This window comes from Sapajus apella, unplaced genomic scaffold (genome assembly GCF_009761245.1).
Source record: "Sapajus apella isolate SASKATOON/1434 unplaced genomic scaffold, GSC_monkey_1.0 scaffold124, whole genome shotgun sequence".
Classification (NCBI taxonomy): domain Eukaryota; kingdom Metazoa; phylum Chordata; class Mammalia; order Primates; family Cebidae; genus Sapajus; species Sapajus apella.
In genome coordinates this window covers 342,507-362,872 of record NW_022437064.1, presented here as the reverse complement: position 1 = coordinate 362,872, position 20,366 = coordinate 342,507, and the positions used below count along the sequence as shown (strand labels likewise).

The 20,366-nt window shown below is 39.2% G+C and overlaps 1 protein-coding gene across 1 annotated transcript; it reads left to right on the top strand.

Moving 5' to 3' along the window:
* The first annotated feature begins 2,095 nt into the window (after nucleotides 1–2,095).
* CISD2 (CDGSH iron sulfur domain 2) lies at nucleotides 2,096–20,042 on the top strand. The gene is made up of 3 exons (XM_032261602.1): nucleotides 2,096–2,321; nucleotides 17,473–17,687; nucleotides 19,570–20,042. Exons 1-3 carry the CDS (start codon nucleotides 2,219–2,221, stop codon nucleotides 19,657–19,659), a joined length of 408 nt encoding a protein of 135 aa, XP_032117493.1. The 5' UTR covers nucleotides 2,096–2,218; the 3' UTR covers nucleotides 19,660–20,042.
* The last annotated feature ends 324 nt before the right edge of the window (nucleotides 20,043–20,366 follow it).

Genomic DNA, 20,366 nt, shown 5'->3' with positions numbered 1-20,366 from the left:
CAGTTCTTAAGACACAACAATCACAAACACTAAATTTATACAGTCTAGAGAATGAAAAGTTGCTTTAAAAAAATTCTTTCCTTTTCTTACTATAAAATACTAAGGGGAAAAATGAACTCAACCCAGCACATCTTGCCCTTGTCAAGATGACAGATCCTCTAAGAGAAGAAACGAATACATAATGGCCTTTTCCAAGCTTTTCTTCCCCTAATGTACCCCACTTCCAACCTACCCCTACCTTAACGAGGGTACCTAGTTGTATCCAAGGGTGCTTCTACACTAGATCCACAAAAATTAAAGATAACAGCTAACAGAATAGTCCAGAGGATAAGGCTATTCATGTTTCATCATCTTCAGGATAAAAAAGCTCCAGGGTTTACCCCCAAACTTAAAGCTCTGTAAAGGAAATCTTAAACATCAATCTTTTAATCATTACTTTGTATATATCATCTTCTGTATTGACCTAACTCAAAAACATGAACCTGTATTTAAACATCTTTGTAGAATTTCCATTGTAAATTTTACTTTAACAATTTTGAACAGGTTATAATGATAGAAAATTATTCAATCTAGATTTCCGTCAACTCTCTTACTGATAGTTACTCTTTTTTAATGAAGGACAATCACAAACACTAAATTTATGCAGTCCAGACAATGAAAGATTGCTTTAAAGAATTCCTTCCTTTTCTCACTTTAAAATAAAAATACCAAGGGGAAAAATAAAAACTATTTACTATAACTGGCTGTTACACTGTCATACAAAATGAAATACTGGACCATAAGCAGTTAATTATTATATGTTGTTGGTTAAGTGGAGAACTGTAAATAATGAGAAACGTTATTAAGATATCACACGTTATCCAATCAGCAAGTGCTTGACTTTGGACATTTTGACTTCAGCCAAAATATGAAACAAAGTCATAGCAAGAAAAGTATTTCAAGGGACTGAAATTTTCTCCTCTCATCTTTCAAATCTTTTAGAGATATTAATAAAAACAACGATCCAGCCTGGGCGATATAATGGGACCCCATCTACACACAGAAAAATTTTTTTTAATTAGTTGGGCATGGTATCACACACCTGTAGTCCCAGCTACTAGGGAAGCTGAGGCAGGGGGATCCCTAAAGCCTGGGAGTTAGAGGCTGCAATGAGTTATGATCTCACCACTGCACTACAGCCTGGGCAATAGAGCCTTGTATGAAAAAAAAAATTAAAAATTAAAAAAAATTAAAACCTTCAAGAATATTTTAGATCAAGTTTGCCCAACAGGATGGCTTTGAATGCCACTCGATACACATTTGTTAACTTTCTTAAAACAGTATGAGTTTTTTCTTTTTTATTTTTTTAGCTAATTAGCTATCGTTAGTGTTAGTGTATTTTACGTGTGGTCCAAGACAATTCTTCTTCCAGTGTGACCCAGGGAAGCCATAAGATTGGACCCCCTGCTCTAGACTTTAGCAGAAGCTTGCAACATAAGAAAACCGTAAGGCTTTAGATTCTTTTACCACTTTCCCTAAGGGTTTTAACCTTAAGAACTGATCTTTGGAAGGAACTGAAAATATCTAAGGAAGGGCTACTATGAATCTTCTCTGAGTGGCAAAAACTAGAGAAGGTTTTTGGAGACAGGGCTGCAGTTAAGTTGCCAAGGGGCAGAGCTGTAAGCAGTTCCTGGTTTAGTTAAAATATTTTAATTTTTATTTTGTTAAGCTTGGGCTTTGGGGTGAAGGAGTAAAATTAGGCACTGCGATGTGGGTAGGGGGAGGAGGATACTCGCGGGTGACTACGCAACCCTAGGGCCCCAGCACCTAACTGTAGGGGAAGAGATGTGGCGACAGGGGACGAAGTACAGACAGTAAGAGGGACTCACTTTTGAAAGGCACTTTCCGGTTAGAAAGCACTCTCACGTGCTTATCTCATCTCACACAGTATCTTTTTTCTGCTGCCCTCCAGCATCTACAGACTTTAAAGGCCCAAAAGGAGGGCCACCTTCACAACAGATTACGAGGAGGGCCTCGCTACCCGCCCGTTCCCGTGTACGTCACTCGTCCGCCGCCAATCGGCGCCCGGCAGGTCACCTCTCCACACACGCCCGCCGCCCCGCCCGCCGCCCAGGCCAAGGCCGCCAGTGCCCGCTGGCCGTTTCCGCTCTCGGCGCAGGCGCTGCGGCTTGACCAGAGCGGAGGGGGCTCAGGAGACGAGCGGACACTGCTGGCCAGGATGGTGCTGGAGAGCGTGGCCCGCATCTTGAAGGTGCAGCTCCCCGCGTATCTGAAGCGGCTCCCAGTCCCCGAAAGTATTACTGGGTTCGCGAGACTCACAGGTAATCCTCCCCCATCAGCCAGTCCCCATCCTTGCACGCTCGCTGAGCGGGGAAAGGAGGTGTAAAAATCCTAGGGCCAAGGGGCGGGGCGAAGCTCGGCGCCTGGCACGTGACCCCGTGACCCCCGCGCGGAGAGAAAGGTTTGCGCGCGCCGGCGTAGCCGCCTCGGGAACGCAAGTGATGCTGCCTCCCGGTGCATGACTGCCCAGGGTCTTTGTCCTCGGAGTTGTTTCCGGTGTCCTTCCGTGGCTAGATAACCAGGTTTTTGCAGAGAGGAGCTGAGTTGGGAGCAGGCCAGTCTCTTTCATCTCCTGTCTGCTCATCGCTGTTTGTAGCGTACTTACTTTAAAGCGGGATAAGTCGTCGTTATCTAAGGCACCTTGTTAGAGGCAGCCCCAGCTATAGGCTGGGTAGTACCCTCAGCTTGTGGGTGGGAGTGTGTGGGAAATAAATACAGACTTACGGGTAACACGTATATGACCGTTTTATTTAGTAACGAAATTAGGAGATAACTTCCGTTCCCTCAGGTTAGAGTTGACCTATCAATGGGACATTTGAGGTCACCTTCGTTTCTACGGTCCCATGGCCAGTTGAGGTAACTTGAGTTGGAAGAAAGATACCTTACCCAGAAAGTATTCAAAGTCTGGTATGAGGAGTGAAATCTTAGAAAATGAAATTTAATGAACATAATGTAACGTTCTATACTTCAGGGCCCTCACTTAAGTTAAAGAACCCACAACTCATGAGGATTTCACATCTAAGGGATGAAAATCTCCAGAATGCAGTCAACACTTGGGAGATTTTGTTGAGTTACAAGCATTTCATTGTATGGGGGATATGTCTAACCAGACTCGAACGAGAAGAAGAGTGAAGAAATCAGCAAATATTCAATTCCTATGTCCTAGGTTATCAGGGAGTTGCAAACATGAATTAAGATACTTGAGGTAAATAGAGTTGCCTTGCCAGGAACATTCTACAAATCTATAGTACCTGACCTAAAATATAGCAGTTGCACAGGTATAAGAAAAATAAGATTTGTGTAGACTAAAATATAGAACTGATACCAAATTAACCAAATTGGTGAAGGTTATTGGGAGGTAAATTTCAGTCTAAGGAAGTTTTTTTTTTTTTTTTTTTTTTATTAAAGAATACTTTCCCCAAACAAATGTGGTGCTTCGGTGATAACCCCTCTCAAAGATGAAGAAAACAAACAAACAAAAAGACTCTGGTGGTGGGGTGGTAGATAGATTCAGAAGGGATAAACTAGATGATAGTTACATTGTCTTCCAAATCTAGAGATTCATTGAATTATGGTCAGAGAGCTGCTCTGTTGAGTTGATTGTGAGATTTTAACATTTTTTAAATATTAAGAGTTTTAGTAGAAAACATACAATTGAATAGAAAGCATGGTAACAATAATAAAAAGGAATGCAAAAGTAAAATAAAATGAAAAAGTTTTACATCAAGTGTTTATAAACATCAAATTCTTTTGATCCTACTAGTTTATTCTGACAGAACTGCAGCAATTTCATAAAATTTTGGTTTTCCCCACTGATTTCTTTTAAGTACTTTATTTATTTTAATGTAATCCTCATTTTTTTCCTAAGTAAATATTTATTTTAGTTTTAACGTCACGATGGGTCTAACCATTCTTTCTGTATAGCTGGAAATTAGGAATGTTCCTGTTACTTAAAATTCATTATGTAATAGTTCACTGGCAAGTAACCAAATACCAGTTGTCATATTTCTCCCTCTTGAATGTCTTCACTAAAATAGCAATACAAGGCCAAAAGGGTATGATCGTTTTGTGACATTTGCACCCTTTTGCCAACTTACCTTCTTAATAATTTGCATAAGGTAACTGTTGAGTTTTTTCAAGAAAGGAAAATGTCCAATGAATTATGTATGTTTTTTCCAGGTGGTGGCTGCATTTTCAATTTTCTGTAGATCAAGTATAATTGAAGAAAACTAGAAAGTATGAAACTAGATTTAATGGCTAGATTTTAGAAGTATCTTTTCTTTTCTTGAGGATCCCTATTGTCAAGAAATATTTAATTCCTATTAAAGACATTAAGAAAACTCAACCAAAACCTTTTCCCTCTTAAATCCTGAATATATAGTAACTTCCTTTCTAAAGTCGTTAAATGTTTAATATGAAGACTGATTCTCAGAAACAATGACAATTCTGAGAAGTATTTTAATAACACACATTTAACTTAAGTCCCATTACAGTGTGTCTATAGTTAATAGTTCTCATTTTATTACTGGTCTTTTCAGGAAACATGAACATACTTCTAATAACTGCTTTATGAAAAAAAACGAGATAGCCTGTTTTGGATTGGACAAAACAATTTCGGAGTACTATGGAAGAAAAATTTCAGTGGCTATTTTCCACTCTCAGTCTCCCATTCTGAATAGATTGTAACAGTTAATGACATTTGGTTTTCTTAAATGAGTTATTTGTAGAATCCATAATGTAGGCTTGTTAAAATAAAAACCTGGAAGACAACTTTTTAGCAATTGTTTAAAATGTCTAGGAGACCAAAAACTATTTCCATTTTCTTCTATGAAAATTAGAGCAAAAAACAATACTGTTCACATTATTATTGTCTATGTTTCCTTTCCTATTTAAATCTAGCTTTTTTTTTTTTTAAAGCAATTGACCCTTTTATGATGACACTGCATTCTTAGAAAACACATGGAGAACTTTAATTAGCATATACTAGTTAAGTACAGGAAATTCTTACTTATCAGAAACAACCCATCTTCATTTATGAAGATTTCAAGAAGTGTGACTTCTTGAAAGTCACACTTTCAAGAGTGAGGCTTTCAAGATAAATTACTGTGATTAATTTATATTTAACTTACGTTTTTGTTTTATTTTGCTTTTTGAGATGGAGTATCACTCTGTTGTTAATGTTGGAGTGCAGTTTCAGCTCACTGCAACTTCTGCATCCCGGATTCACGCGATTCTCGTGCCTCAGCCTCTGGAGTAGCAGGGACTACAGGTGCATGCCACCACGCTTGGCTAATTTTTTGTATTTTTAGTAGAGACGGGGTTTCACCATGTTGGGCAAGCTGGCCTTGAACTCCTGACCTCAGGTGATCTGCTTGCCTCGGCTGCCCAATGTGCAGGGATTACAGCTGTGAGCCACTGTGGCCGGCCCTAACTTAGGTTTTAAGTAGTAACAGTAAAGCCATGCATTGAAAATATTTTATCTTTTCTACAGGTAAGAAATAGAAATCATTTTTGTGCTTAGCTACAAATGATAAATGAGAAAATATAAAATAACCAGCAACCAAGCTGCCAGTATTATTTTTGTGGTGTCATAAAATGATATGGCTATATGTAGACTTTTGAAAATCTGAAAGGGAAAAATTCTAGTTCTGTGGAATATAATTCCTCATTGAGATCTGAGTTTGTCTCTGTGTATGTTAAATTTTTTTTTCGGGGTTAATTCACTTTATTTTTCTTATATAAAAACCCTATGTTGTAGCTACAGCTGGAGCTTGAGTCATCTGCATGGAGACTTTGGTGGGGGTCTTCACAAGGTGGTCACTGAATTCCTGATAGGGAGACTTGGTGAATATAGTCTCCTTCCAGAGGTCAGGGGTCAGGAAGCTGTAGGTCTTAGAGATGGCATCAAAGATGGCCTTGGCGAAGTTACCCAGGGTGGCAGTGCAGCCCCTGGCTGAGGTATAGCAGTCATTGATACCGGCCATCATGAGCAGCTTCTTGGGAATAGGTGCCAAGATGATGCCAGTGCCACTGGGCAAGGGGAAGAGGTGCAAAAGCACAGAGCTCCAGCGGCCTGTCACCTTGCAAGGGACAGTGTGCGGCTTGCTGATCTTGTTCCCCTAGTAGCCTCTGCACGGAGACAATGGAGAGCTTGGCTAGGTTGATGATGCTGTGGATGGCAGTGCCCACCTCCTTGTAGCACTTAACACCTAAAAATGGCCATTGTAGTCCTCAGTGACAACAAATACCTTGAACCTGGTGCACTGGCTGTCTGGTTCTGCACCCGCATATCTTCAAAACCTCGTCCTTAGAGAGGCCCCCAGGAAAAGTCAGTGATCTCAGATTCCTTGATGGGCAGGGAGAAGAGGTAGATCTCCTCCAGGGACTTGATTTTCATGTCCTTGACCAGGTGGCCCAGCTTGGTGACAGACATCCACTCCTTATCCTCGGCCTTTCTTTGGCGAGCTCCACAGCCTAGGCCCCAGCCCTGGCCTCATCCGCTGCCATGACCTGGGCTCTGGATGCCACTGCTGAAACCTCTGCAGAAACCTCGGTGGAAGCCACTGGGGGCCCCTGGGGCCTTTGATCTGCCCCCACTGTCCCCCATTGAAGTCATTCGCCATTTGGTGTCTTCTCGGAGAATAAGTAAAAAATGTTTTTATAGGCCAGGTGTGGTGGCTCACGCCTATAATCACAGCACTTTGGGAGGCGAAGGCGGGCGGATCACGAGGTCAGGAGATCAAGACCATCCTGGCTAACACGGTGAAACCCTGTCTCTACTAAAAATACAAAAAATTATCTGGGTGTGGTGTCACATGCCTGTAGTCCCTGCTACTCGGGAGGCTGAGGCAGGAGAATCACTTGAACCTGGGAGGCAGAGTTTGCAGCCAAGATGGTGCCATTGCACTCCAGCCTGGGCAACAGAGTGAGACTCTGTCTTCAAACAACAACAACAAAAAATTGGCAAAACATAAAAAAGAACAAAATCATATCCTTTGCAGCAATATGAGTGTAGCTAGAGACCATTGTTCTAAGGAGATTAACAGAAAACCAAATATTCTTGTAATTGGGAGCTAAACATTGAGTATTCATGGACATAAAGCTGGCAGCAATAGACACTGGGAACTGCAAAAGGGGAGGGAGGGAGGAGGGCAGTGGTTGAAAACTATTGGGTACTGTGCTCACTACCTAGGTGAGAGGATCAGTCATACCCCAAACCTCGGCATCACACAGTATACCCATGTGACAAACCTGCATATTTACCCCCTCAACCTAAAAGTCGAAATTATATTAAAATATTTTAAAAGGGAAATTTGGGCACACACAGAGGGAGAACACAAGTGAATGAAGATGGAGGTAGAGACTGGTGTGTAGTCCTTCAAGCTAATGGACACCTCAGCTTCTCCGTCAGATCCTCCAGAAGGAACCAACCATGCTGACACCTTGAGTTTGGACTTCTGGCCTCTAGAACTGTGAGCGAATACATTTCTGTTGTTTTAAGCTAAAAAAGAAAACAAAAATGCAAGCACAAACATACTGTTCTCTGCAGTTTAGGGAATCCTAGTAGAGACTACTCACATTTGTTCTCTCTTCTCTGCTTTAATGGCCACTGCCTTAGTTTTATCTCAAACTATTTTCTTCCAGACCATTTTCATAGATTTCCAACAGGTTGTCTTGCCTTGTCTTCTTCTACTAGCCCTCAGTGCTATTCCTGTGGCCCTCTGATCCATCTTCCATCTGATACCAGAGTGACTTCATAGGTAAACAATTTCCTAGTTAGGTTAATATTCAAATATTTCAGTGGTTTCCTATTATGCACAGGGTAGATTCCTACCTACCTATTGAATATCAGAGCTTGTCATCATATGGCACCTGCTTAGTTCTACAGTTCCTTTTTGTTATATTCTAGCAATACTATGTTGCTTAGTTTCCCAGATACTTCAGGTATGTCATACCTCTGCATGGAATGAAGCTCCTCCTCCCGTATTCCCATGAATTTCTGTACTCTTCATCTCTCAGAAACCTATTTAAGTATCAACACCTGTACAGTTTTTGCTCATCCCAGTAAAGAGTAAATAACTTCTGCCTCTGCATTGCTTCTGTATGATTGCTCATACTATACAGTACTATAATCCTTTTTTATAGGTCTGTATTCCATACTAAAAGGCAAGCTCCTTTCTGATAGGGACTGTGTTTTATAATTTTTGTATCTTCAGTACCTCTCCCATCACTTGATACATGTGAGGCATTACGTTTTAGAAGGTGCTGAAAGTTTTTTTCTTAAATATTTTATGTAGTCTTCCTGTATTTTAACTTACATCGTTACTATTCATAAGCCATGAACAAAGACAAAATAAGTCCAGACCTTATGGAATTATCTCAAATGCCAGTTTATTGGAGTACAAACTCATTTAGGCTAAAATTTATTGAGGTCTTGGTTTATGTAAGTCTCTTAAAGGGTGGGGAGTTAGGGATTTTTTGTTTAGTTGAGGAGGAGACAAATATTTACCTAACTATATAGTTTTAAGGCAGAATGCATTAATAGTTTGAATTGTATTCTGTAGTTTTTACTGAGTGGGTTCCTATTTCATTCGTTTCTCCCAACAACCCTATGAAGTTAGAAGATTCTTTACTTTTTTCTATGCCTTGAAAATTCTGCTCTCAAGTCCTTGAGCTCCTGGCTTCTCATTCTTTAGGTATCTGCTTAAAGGTTCTTTTTCAGAAAACATCCCTGACCCCTTACCTAAAATTGCAGCCACCCTACTACTCTGCCCCAGGTTAGTTTCGTTTTTTTCTTATATCATCCTTTATTTCCTTTATAACAGTTACTACAGTCTGTGATCATCTTGTTTGTTACTTATTGTCTCTTTCCTCTGAAATAGATACCCTATGAGAGAAGGGACCTTATCTAACTATTAGCCTGTATCCCCACATAGTGCAATTTGTGGAGTGTGGTGGGTACTAAGTAAATACTGTTGAACAAATGAACTTACAGTTGTTATTCCTGCTTTACAGACAAACGAAACCTGGTTCCAAGCATATGAAGAGCTGGATTTATACCACAGATAAACTGAATTAGTTATTTACTGAAATCCTGTTTTGTGCAAAGCACTGTACTAAGCACTGGTTACATAGAGATAAATAAGACAGCTACTATATTTGCATTCAGCCCAGTATCTCTACTTAGTATCTGTATTAGTCTATTTTCACACAGCTATGAAGATACTACCCAAGAGGCTCAGCGCAGTGGCTCACGCCTGTAATCCCAGCACTTTGGGAAGTCGAGGCAGGCAGATCATGAGGTCAGGAGATTGAGACCATCATGGTCAATAAGGTGAAACCCCATCTGCACTAAAAATGCAAAAAAATTAGCTAGGTGTCGTGGCAAGTGCCTGTAATCCCAGCTAGTTGGAGGCTGAGGCAGGAGAATTGCTTGAACCTGGGAGGCAGAGATTGCAGTGAGCTGAGATTGCACCACTGCACTCCAGCCTGGCAACAGAGCGAGACTCTGTCTGGAGAAAAAAAAAAAAAAGATACTACCCAAGAATGGGTAATTTATAAAGGAAAGAGGTTTAGTTGACTCACAGTTCTGCATGACTAGGGAGGCTTTAGGAAACTTACAGTCACGGTAGGAGGGAATGCAGACAGCTTCACAAGGAGGCTGGAGAGATAAGAGTGAGGACTGAAAGGGCAAGAGTGCCCCTTATAAAACCGGATGAGAACTAACTATCATGAGAACAGCATGGGGAAAACCGCCCCCATGATCCAATCACCTCTCACCAGTTTCCTCCCTCAACATGTGGAAATTATGGGGATTATAAGAGGTGAGAGTTGGGTGGGGACAGAACCAAGCCATATTATTTTACCCCGACCCCTTCCAAATTTCACACCCATTTTGCATTTGAAAACCAATTATGCCTTCCCAACAATCCTCCAGTGTCTTAATTCATTTTATCATTAACTCAGAAGTCCACAGTACAAAGCCTTATCTGAGACAAGGCAAGTCCCTTCTACCTATGAGCCAGTAAAATAAAACACAAGTTAGTTCCTTCTAAGCTACAATGGCACTACAGGCATTGGGTAAATACACCTATTACAAATAGGAGAAATTGGCCAAAACAAAGGGGCCACAGGGCCCATGCAAGTCTGAAATCCAGCGGGGCAGTCATTAAATCGTAAAGCTCCAAAATGGTCTCCCTTGACTCCATGTCTCACATCTGGGGCACACTGATGCCAGGGGTAGGCTCCCATGGCCTTGGGCAGCTCCTTCACAGGCTGGCATTGAGTGCCTGCAGCTTTTTCAGATGCATGGTGCAAGCTGTCAGTATATCTACCATTCTGGGGTCTGAAGCGGTAGTCTTGCTGCAGCTCCACTAGGCAGTGACCCAGTGGGGACTGTATTAGGGGGCTCCAACCACACATTTCCCCTTTGCACTGCCCTAGCAGAGGTTCTCCATGAAGTTCCCACCCCTGCAGTAGACTTCTGCAAAGACATCCAGGTGTTTCCATACATCCTTTGAAATCTAGGCAGAGGTTTTTGAACATCAATTCTAGACTTCTGTGTACCTGCAGGGGAGCTTGCACCCTCTGAAGCAATGGCCCAAGCTGTATGTTGGCCCCTTTTAGCCATGGCTGGGACATATGGTGTCAAGTCCCAAGACTGCACAAAGCAGCAAAGCCCTGGGCCTGGCCCACAAAACCATTTTTTCCTTCTAAGTCTCTGGGCCTGTGATGGGAGGGGCTGCTGTGAAGACCTCTGACATGTCCTGGAGACATTTTCCTTATTGTCTTGACAATTAATATTTGGCTCCTTGTTACCTATGCAAACTTCTGCAGCCAGCTTGAATTTCTTCCCAGAAAATGGGATTTTCTTTTCTATTGCATCATTAGGCTGCACATTTTCCAAAGTTTTATTCTCTGCTTCCCTTTTAAACATAAGTTTCAATTTCAGATCATCTCTCTTAAGTTCAAGGTTTCATAGCTCTCTTGGGCAGGTGCAAAATGCTACCAGTCTGTTTGCTAAAGCATAGCAAGAATGACCTTTGCCCCATTTCCCAATAAGTTCCTCATCTCCATCTAAGACCACATCAGCCTGGATATTATTGTCCATATCACTGTCAGCATTTTGGTCAAAACCGTCAACAAGTCTCTAGGAAGTTCTAAACTTTCCCACATCTTACTGTCTTCTGAGCCCTCCAAAGTGTTTCAGCCTCTGGCAGTTACCCAGTTCCAAAATTGCTTCCACATTTTCAGATATCTTTATAGCAGTACTCCACTCTCTGTGGTACCCATTTACTGTATTAGTCGGTTTCCACACTGCTATAAAATAAATAAATTGAAAACATCAAAATACTACCCCAAACTGGGTTATTTATAAAAGAAAGAATTTTAATCGACTCATCGTTACACATGACTGGGGAGGTCTCAGGAAACTTACAATTATAGTGGAAGGGAAAGAAGGCACCTTCTTCACAAGAAGGCAGGAAAGAGATGAGTGAAGAGCAAAGCAGGAAGAGTCCCTTTTAAAACCAGATCTTGTGAGAACTCACTATCAGGAGAATGGCATGGGGGAGATTGTCCTCATGATCTAATCACCACCCACCAGATTCCTCCCTCGACGTGAGGACTATAGGGATTACAATTTGAGATGAGATTTGGATGGGGATACAGACCCAAACCATATTAGTAGGTACTTAATAATTACATAGTAAAACAATTTTTGTAGTAATAGAGTAAGACATTGAAAAATGTTTTTCACAATAGGAAATTGACTTCTTTCAGAAAATGTTTAGTGGCTAGTCCGAAAGTAGTGGGTTATCTCAGTTGATCACAGTCAGTTACAGATTGAACTCCTTGTTCTACTTTTCCGCCCCCCATCTCACTGCTGCACTTGACTAGTCTTAAAAAAAAGAAAAGAAAAGAAAAGAAAATGTTTAATAAGCCCTTAATAAATATCAGAAAGGGAGGATTGACTGGAAAGGTACTATAAGAGCAAACTTTCTGGGGCGATGAAAATATATTTTGTCTTAGGTAGTATCAAACTGAGTGCTTAATCAACACAACGTTTGGTCAGGTGCTGTGGTTCACACCTGTAATCTCAGCACTTTGGGAGGCTGAGGTGGGCAGATCACTTGAGGTCGGGAGTTTGAGACCAGCCTGGCCCACATGGTAAAACCCCATCTCTACTAAAAATATAAAAATTAGCTGGGCACTGTGGCAGACGCCTGTAATCCCAGTTACCTGGGAGGCTGAGGCAGGAGAATCGCTTGAACCTGGCAGGTAGAGGTTGCAGTGATATGAGATAATGCCACTGCACTCCAGCCTGTGCAACAGAGACTCTCAAAAAACAAAACAAAATCCCCACAAAGCTCAATAAGCTGAACTGTAAATTATACTTCAATCAAAAGTAAGTTAAGTAACTTGAGCCAGGCATTATATAGGCACTGGGGACACAAGTGATCCAGACATAATAAGGTCCCTGTTATATCTCTCTTTTTTTTTTTTTTGAGAAAGAGTCTCTCTCTGTCACCCAGGCTGGAGCACAGTGGTGAGATCTTGGCTCACTGTTGCCTCCGCTTTGAGGGTTCAGGTGATTCTCCTACCTCAGCCTCCTGAGTGGCTGGGATTACAGGTGTGTGCCACCATGCCCAGCTAATTTTTTGTGTTTTTAGTAGAAACAGGGTTTCACCATGTTGACCGGGCTGGTCATAAACACCTGACCTCAAGTGATCTGCCCATCTCGGCCTCCCAAAGTGCTGTGATTACAGGCATGAAGCTACCATGCCCAGCCCCCTTGTATCTCTTATGTTATGACTGGGGAACATGATAGGTAGATGTAGCCATTAAAGTTTATGTTTCCAAATGATATTAAGGAGTTGGGGAAATAATATAATAATCTGACATCCCATTAAGTAAAAAATATAATGCCTTATTTTGTTAAGCATTTATAGCCTATGTATTTATACACCAAAAAAGAGATAAATTTACTAAATAAATAAATAAACGTTAAAATCCTAAGACAAAAATATGCTGAATAAAATACACTATTTTATACAAAAATTTGCTGGGTGTGGTGGTAGACGCCTGTAATCTTGGCTATTCAGGAGGTCACTGAGGCACGAGAATTGCTTGAACATGGGAGGTGGAGGTTGCTGTGAGCCAAGATTGTGCCACTGCACTCCAGCCTATGCGATAGACCAAGACTCTCTTTCTCTCTCAAAAAAAAAATCAATTATTTTGCACATTATTTATAGTTACTAATGTGTTCTGTCGAAGTGTCTAAAATATCTGAAATAGGTTAATATATATGAAACAGGTCCGTAAGGACTAGCATGTTTTAAATGTTTAAAAGTTTCGTGTTCGATTCTTCTATATTTTATCTTTCTTCATGTAAAATCAGCCTTAATTCACAGAAAGAGAAATATTCTATGTACTTATTCATATCTGGGAGCTAATAAAGTTGATCTCATGGAGATAGAGTGTCAAATGGTAGTAACCAGAGGCCAGGAAGGTTAGGGAGGAGAAAATGAAGAGAGGTTGGTTAATGGGCACTATAGTATAGTTATATAGGACAAGTTCTAGTGTTCAGTAGCATAATGGGGTGACTATTGTTATCAATAATTTAGCTATTTCAAAATAGCTAGAAGAGAAAATTTGGAATGTTCTCAATGTACAGAAATGGTAAGTATTTGAGGTAATGAATATCCCAGTTACACTGATTTTATTAACATCGTATGCATATATCAAAATATCACATGTCCCCCATAAATATGTACAGTCATTTGAATCAAGCTTTTCAAGCTGTATTGCTTTCATTTATAAAGTTTTTCAGTAGTTACATTGTAGTTATCTTTAAAAAGCAGATTATGTTAAGACTTTGATAAGTTACTACTTTTTATAGGAGGTAATAGTACCTTTCGTTGCTGTATTTTTAAGTGTAGTGTTTTACCAAGGAATTAAGTGTTCAAAAGAATATTTTCTAAAGTGGATTTTAAAACAGTATTAATGCTATTTGTTCTTGAGATTTGTGGGTTAAGTTAGGAAATGCTGTTTTAAGAGTCTAAAGTTAAGGTTTTCAGCCAGGCACAGTGGCTCACGTTTGTAATCCCAGGACTTTCAGAGACTGAGGTGGGCGGATCACTTGAGGTCAGGAGTTCCAAACCAGCCTGGCCAACATGGTGAAACCCAATCTCTACTAAAAATACCAAAATTAGCCAGATGTGGTGCACTCCTGTAGTTTCAGTTGCTCGGGAGGCTAAGGCAGGAGGATAGCTTGAGCCCGGGAAGGTGGTTGCAGTGAGCCAAGAATGTGTCACTGCACTCCAGCCTGGGCAATGGGAGTGAAACCTTGTCACAAAAATAAATAAAGTTAAGGTTTTCATCTTTACATTCCCATTCTCTTGCTTTTTGATAAATTTAAGCTCTTATCACTTCTAAAATATTATAATATGTACAATAAAACTTAATGTTATTCTACATTGAACAAACATTTATTAAATGACTGCTATTTCAAGTTACATACTGGTTGCTGGGGCCAATTGCAAACTAAGACATTCATTGCCCGATCTAGAAGATAAGTATAAATACAAATTACAGGACAGTATGGGGAGTGAGAAAGTGAGTGACATTTGTGCTCGTTCATTCTTTCTGTAAGTCAGTCAGTAAACATATGAGGCATCTACTTTGTGCTGGGAAGAGTAGAGTACAATTTCTTTTCTCACAGGTTATAGAAGGGACAACTTTAGAAACAAGTAATTACAGTAATATGGTAGCAGAAACATGAGGAATGCAGCTTGGAAACACAGGAGGAAGTGATTAATTCTGCTTTGTGAAATTGAGGAAGACTTCAGGAGGAAGTAATATTTGACCCTAGTCCTGAAGGGTCTATACAAATTAATCAGGTAAAACAGAAGGAACTCCATGTGCAAAGAACTCAGGAAGGCTACTTACTAGATAGTAGCTTTGACTGGCGTCAGGTACATGAGGAGACCATGTTGGTGAGAGCTGAAGCTGGAAAGGTAGCCTTGCCTATCTGTGGAGATGGCACTTTATAGACCAATGATCTATAGCAGCACTGTCCAGTAAAACTTTGTGGTAATGCAAATGTTCTCTGTACTGTTGAATATGGTAGCCACTAGTCATATGTAGCTATTGAGCCTCTGAAAGGTGACCAGTGTGTCTTAGAAACAGCATTTTACTTATTTACATGTGAATAGCCACATGTGTATATTAACCATGTTTTCAATTTTCTGTATTTTATGATGCTTTATTTAACATCTTAGTGGCCTTGTTGACTGTGGAGACAATTTAATTCCTAGAGATATTAAATAACTTGCCTGTGAGCATGCCTTTTGTATGCAAACCAACCAGTCCAAAGCCCATGCCCCTAACCACCTCCTTTATCTAACTCTTACACATGAAGTCAGTATTTCCCCTGTCCTAAATCACCCCAAGGACAATTAGGAGACAACTAGGGACCGCTGCTGTTGCCCAGAACCCACTAAGCTAGGAAGTCCTAAACCATTTCTTGCCTTGCCTTTTCCATGGAAACCACAATAAAGGCCTATGCCCATGCTTTTCCCTTTCCTCTTTCTTCCTTCTGATTAACCCTAGTACCTCCTCATGTGGCCCTGCATTGCATAGTGTATCTCTTCGTCTTGGTAACTATAAGTAATAAACTGTTATTTCAAGGCAGTTTCTACAAGTCAGTCATCCTACCATACCTGATTAATAGAAATTCTTGGGTACACATCTAAACAGTATGGCTATTGGTGCCCATATCGAGTAGCACAGATCTATACATAGGCCTCCTTCTCCCCCAGGAAACAGTTCTGTCATTTCCAGAGCTTTAATTCACTCAAAGAATCTATTTGGAGTATCTCCACTTTAGTTATGAGAATGTGATAGCCAACATGACAGGCAAAGTACATACTTTTACAGAGTTTTATTCTGGTAACGCCAAGATTATATTGCTGAAGATTTTCACCAGATAGCATTGTCAAGTTCTTGGGCAAAATATTTTTTTCAAAGGAGTTGCTAGTACTTCCTCACCAATCTCTATAATCTCTAAATAAAAGCTACCATTTATTGTATCTTCTCTGCCAGCCACTCTTATAGGTGCTATCTATGCAAATGGTAGGTAAGTAGGTTTTTTCATTTAGATTTCTTTGGCATGATGTCATATCAAAAATAATTCCATTTTGGAAGAGTTGGTATTAAGTCTTTCAATAGTAAAATAGTACAGTTATTTCTTAAGAGTAGTTTTACCACGAGAGGAACAGATTTTAATTTTAGATCTATTGGGTTTGATTAATGAGAACTGACAACAGGCTTTGGATTTAGGCTGTCCTGGACTAAACCTGCTTAGGCTACAGTTTTCTTATATGTAAAATGGGAATAATAATGATGCCTACCAAATATAGTTGTTAAGCTAACATAGTGTTAAATGAGCTAGTGCCATTATACTCTTAGCATAATCTGATCATTTATCTTTAATATTTATTAGCATGTATTAGTATACTTCCCGTTTTTCTCTTTTCTCAACTAAGCAATTTCTGAATAGTGCCTAGCAAGGTATCAGATTAGGCATTCAGTGAAGGAAGTTAACTGATAATTCTGTAAGAACAGAAGGGAGCCCGGCAGAGGCAGGGCGCTAGCAGACGTTTGTTAAATGTGTGTTGAAACATTTATCTTGGTTTCCTGGTATGTTTGTCTCCACAGGCATAGCGACTGTTTCATTTATATCACTTATATTCCCTGTCCTCTTAAGACAGGCTGGGTACTCCAAAAGGCTTTAAGTGCAGTTTATGGAGTGAGATGTATGTTAAAAGGAGAACATTTAACATAGACAGTTTCAATGTATTCCTTAAAAACAGTAGCTTTTACACAATATTTTAGTGCACTTTAGCAACATTTACCAAAAATGTATGTTAAAGCATCAGAGGACATGTTCTGTTTGATATTATGAATCAGTGGTAAAAATTTTGCAGATATTCTGTTGTATGATTTTAGACATAGTATTAAGGAGATGTGAGTTGAAATGCTTTCTAGATCTATAAAATATATCATATATTGAATTTTATTTATAATTATCATAATCATAATTCCTAAAATAAAAATAGACAAACACAAATAGACTTGATGTGGACAATGAGAGAATATTTGAGATGAAACCTATTTCTGAAAAGTTAGGTTTCTAGTTTTACAGGTCTCAAATTAGCCCATAAGTAAAATAAGGCGGTCCTTGGTAGAGCTGGCTTGATTGTGTTGTTTATTCACAGTTTTATGAATCCATTAAAAAGGAATTAATGTGAAAAGTAACATATAAAGAATAAGCTCAAGAATGAACCTAGACATGCTATTTTGAGTTATTTTCCAAAAGCACTACAGATTCTGACAAATTTACATGTTTAGTTTCAGAATGGCTTCGGTTATTGCCTTTCCTTGGTGTACTTGCACTTCTTGGCTACCTTGCAGTTCGTCCATTCCTCCTGAAGAAAAAACAACAGAAGGATAGCTTGATTAATCTTAAAATACAAAAGGAAAATCCGAAAGTAGTGAATGAAATAAACATTGAAGATTTGTGTCTTACCAAAGCAGCTTATTGTAGGTGTTGGCGTTCTAAGACGGTAAGATGTCTGTTTATATGCACACTGAAGTTTTGTAGTGATAGGATTGTTTTGCCTCTTAGATCTCCAGTTTTGAAGTTCTGTAAGATGAGAGACTTTTCTGTAATATTTGGTATTGAAAGATCATATTCCTAAATTGAAGTTTTATTTCATGATAGATACTACCTACATTAGGAAAGTTGGAGCAGCAAAGAAAAATAAAAATCTCATGCTTTTGCAATGTTTGGCATTTATCTAGAGTAACATGTATTTTAAAATACACATTCTTTGAGGGAGGACGTAAGGTTTAGTGGAAAAGAGCTTTGATGTCATAGTAAATAGTGTTCAAATATGATACTTGTCACAGTATGGGTTTGGTTGGACAAGTTATACTTAATTTTTAATCTCTAATCTTCAGGGTTTGTTTTAATCTGATGTGACAGTATATGTTTTTGAGAAGTAAGATGATTTATAGATGATTTTTAATGAGGGTATGAGTTTAGAGCGATAAGTACTATAAATAGTTGACAAAAATCTGTTTTTTTGTACTTGATCATAGATTATTTGAGGTTTTGTTTTGTTTTGTTTTTTGAGATGGAGTTTCGCTCTTGTTGCCCGGGCTAGAGTACAATGATGTGATCTCGGCTCACTGCAACCTCCACCTCCTGGGTTCAAGCGATTCTTGTACCTCAGCCTCTCAGGTAGCTGGGATTACAGACACGCACCACCACGCCCAGCTAATTCTGTATTTTTAGTAGAAATGGGGTTTCTCCCTGTTGGTCAGCCTGGTTTCAAACTCCCAGTCTCAGGTGATGCACCCACCTCGGCCTCCCAAAGTGCTGGGATTACAGGTGTGAGCCACCGCGACCAGCCCTATTTGAGGTTTTAAGTGTGTCAGTATATTTGAGGTTTATTGTTCGTCACAGCATCCTTTGTAATAGCAAAATTTTTATAAACTAAATATCTGATAAAATAGGACTGATCATGTTTTTAAAGGATATATAATAACATGAGATCCTGATATAATACAAGTAAGAAAGCATATTACAGTAAGATCCCAATTTTGTTTAAAACATGAATACACATAGTGAATGCAGAGGAAAAAATATACCAAAATGTTAATTATTACCTATATCTTGATGGGTTATGAGTGAATTATTTTAAATTTATTATTATTATTTATTTGTTTTTGTTGGGGACAGAGTCTTGCTTTGTCACTCAGGCTGGAGTGCTGTGGCATGACCTTGGCTCACTACAACCTCCACCTCCTGGGTTCAAGCATTCTCCCACCTCAGCCTCCCAAGTAGCTGAGACACAGGCATGTGCCACCATGCCCGGCTAATTTTTTTATTTTTAGTAGAAATGGGGTTTTACCATGTTGGCCAGGCTGGTCTTGAACTCCTGACTTCAAAGTGATTTGTCCACCTCCACTTCCCAAAGTGTTGGTATTGCAGATGTGAGCCACCATCCCCAGCCTAAAATATATTTTTAATTGTTTTCAAAGATTGTGTGGTATGCATGAGTTTTATAGCAATAAAAAATTATGTTATTTTGAATTAAATTTCATTCTTTTAAAATTAAGCAAGAGGTGAGCTTGAATTTTAAGCTCCACAAATGACCAAGAACTTACCTGATTTTCTTTTAAACCTGTTGTCTATTTTAGTCACTCATATGGAATCAGTCATAGGTTTTTATTTAAAATCTAAATCAAATAATGAAGTAATTATTTAAATTGTTAGATTTTGAATGTGGTCAGTTGGATGTAGAATATATCTATTATTCAGGAAAGCAATCTGATTTTCTTTTTTTAGCATGTGATGTGCTTTCTTTCTGAGAGCATTTCACAAATGTTTCTACCTAATGAATCATATTTTTAACACTCATAATTCTTTTTTCTTTTTAGTTTCCTGCCTGTGATGGTTCACATAATAAACACAATGAATTGACAGGAGATAATGTGGGTCCACTAATACTGAAGAAGAAAGAAGTATAATAATAATAAATTAGGATTAATTGTATAAAATCTTATAACAATATTTTCTCATTCTTTGTGTATAGAAAATTTTTAAATGGTCTTAATTATTACTACTTGTTGAACAATTATTTCTTCCAATTTATTTTCTTGCTGCACCACTGTTTGATCCTTTGAATATTCAGTCATATATAGAAATTAAATTGTCAAGCCTCTTATTCTGACTTCAAAGAATTAATGTATCTTCCAAAAATAAAATCACTTCTGATTTTAATTTAGGAAAACCTAACTTGTGGCTATGGATCCAAAGCTATTTGTTTCTTTGAATATCAATGTATTCAACAGGATCTTGTATTTAAATTCCCACCCCCTACACTGTTAAATGTATTATTTTTTCACATCTCTTTTGGTTTTGATAATCTGAAGTGTTTTTTTCTCCTTTTGGCCTTCCACACTTCATTGTGTTTAGATGATGAATTATGTAAAGAAAAATATTGCCATCAGGAATTACTTTTTGGTCGGGTGCGGTGGCTCACGTCTGTGATCCCAGCACTTTGGAAGGCCGAGGTGGGCAGATCACAAGGGCAGGAGATAGAGACCATCCTCGCCAACATGGTGAAACCTCGTCTCTACTAAAAATACAAAAAAATTAGCTGGGTGTGGTGGTGCACGCCTGTAGTCTCTGCTACTCGGGAGGCTGAGGCAGGAGAATTGCTTGCACCCAGGAG

Coding starts and splice junctions, on each gene's coding strand:
- CISD2 (XM_032261602.1), top strand. CDS start 2,219: ATGGTGCTGGAGAGCGTGGCCCGCATCTTGAAGGTGCAGCTCCCCGCG. Junction 2,322..17,472: donor TGGGTTCGCGAGACTCACAG/GTAATCCTCCCC, acceptor TTACATGTTTAG/TTTCAGAATGGCTTCGGTTA. Junction 17,688..19,569: donor GGTGTTGGCGTTCTAAGACG/GTAAGATGTCTG, acceptor TTTTCTTTTTAG/TTTCCTGCCTGTGATGGTTC.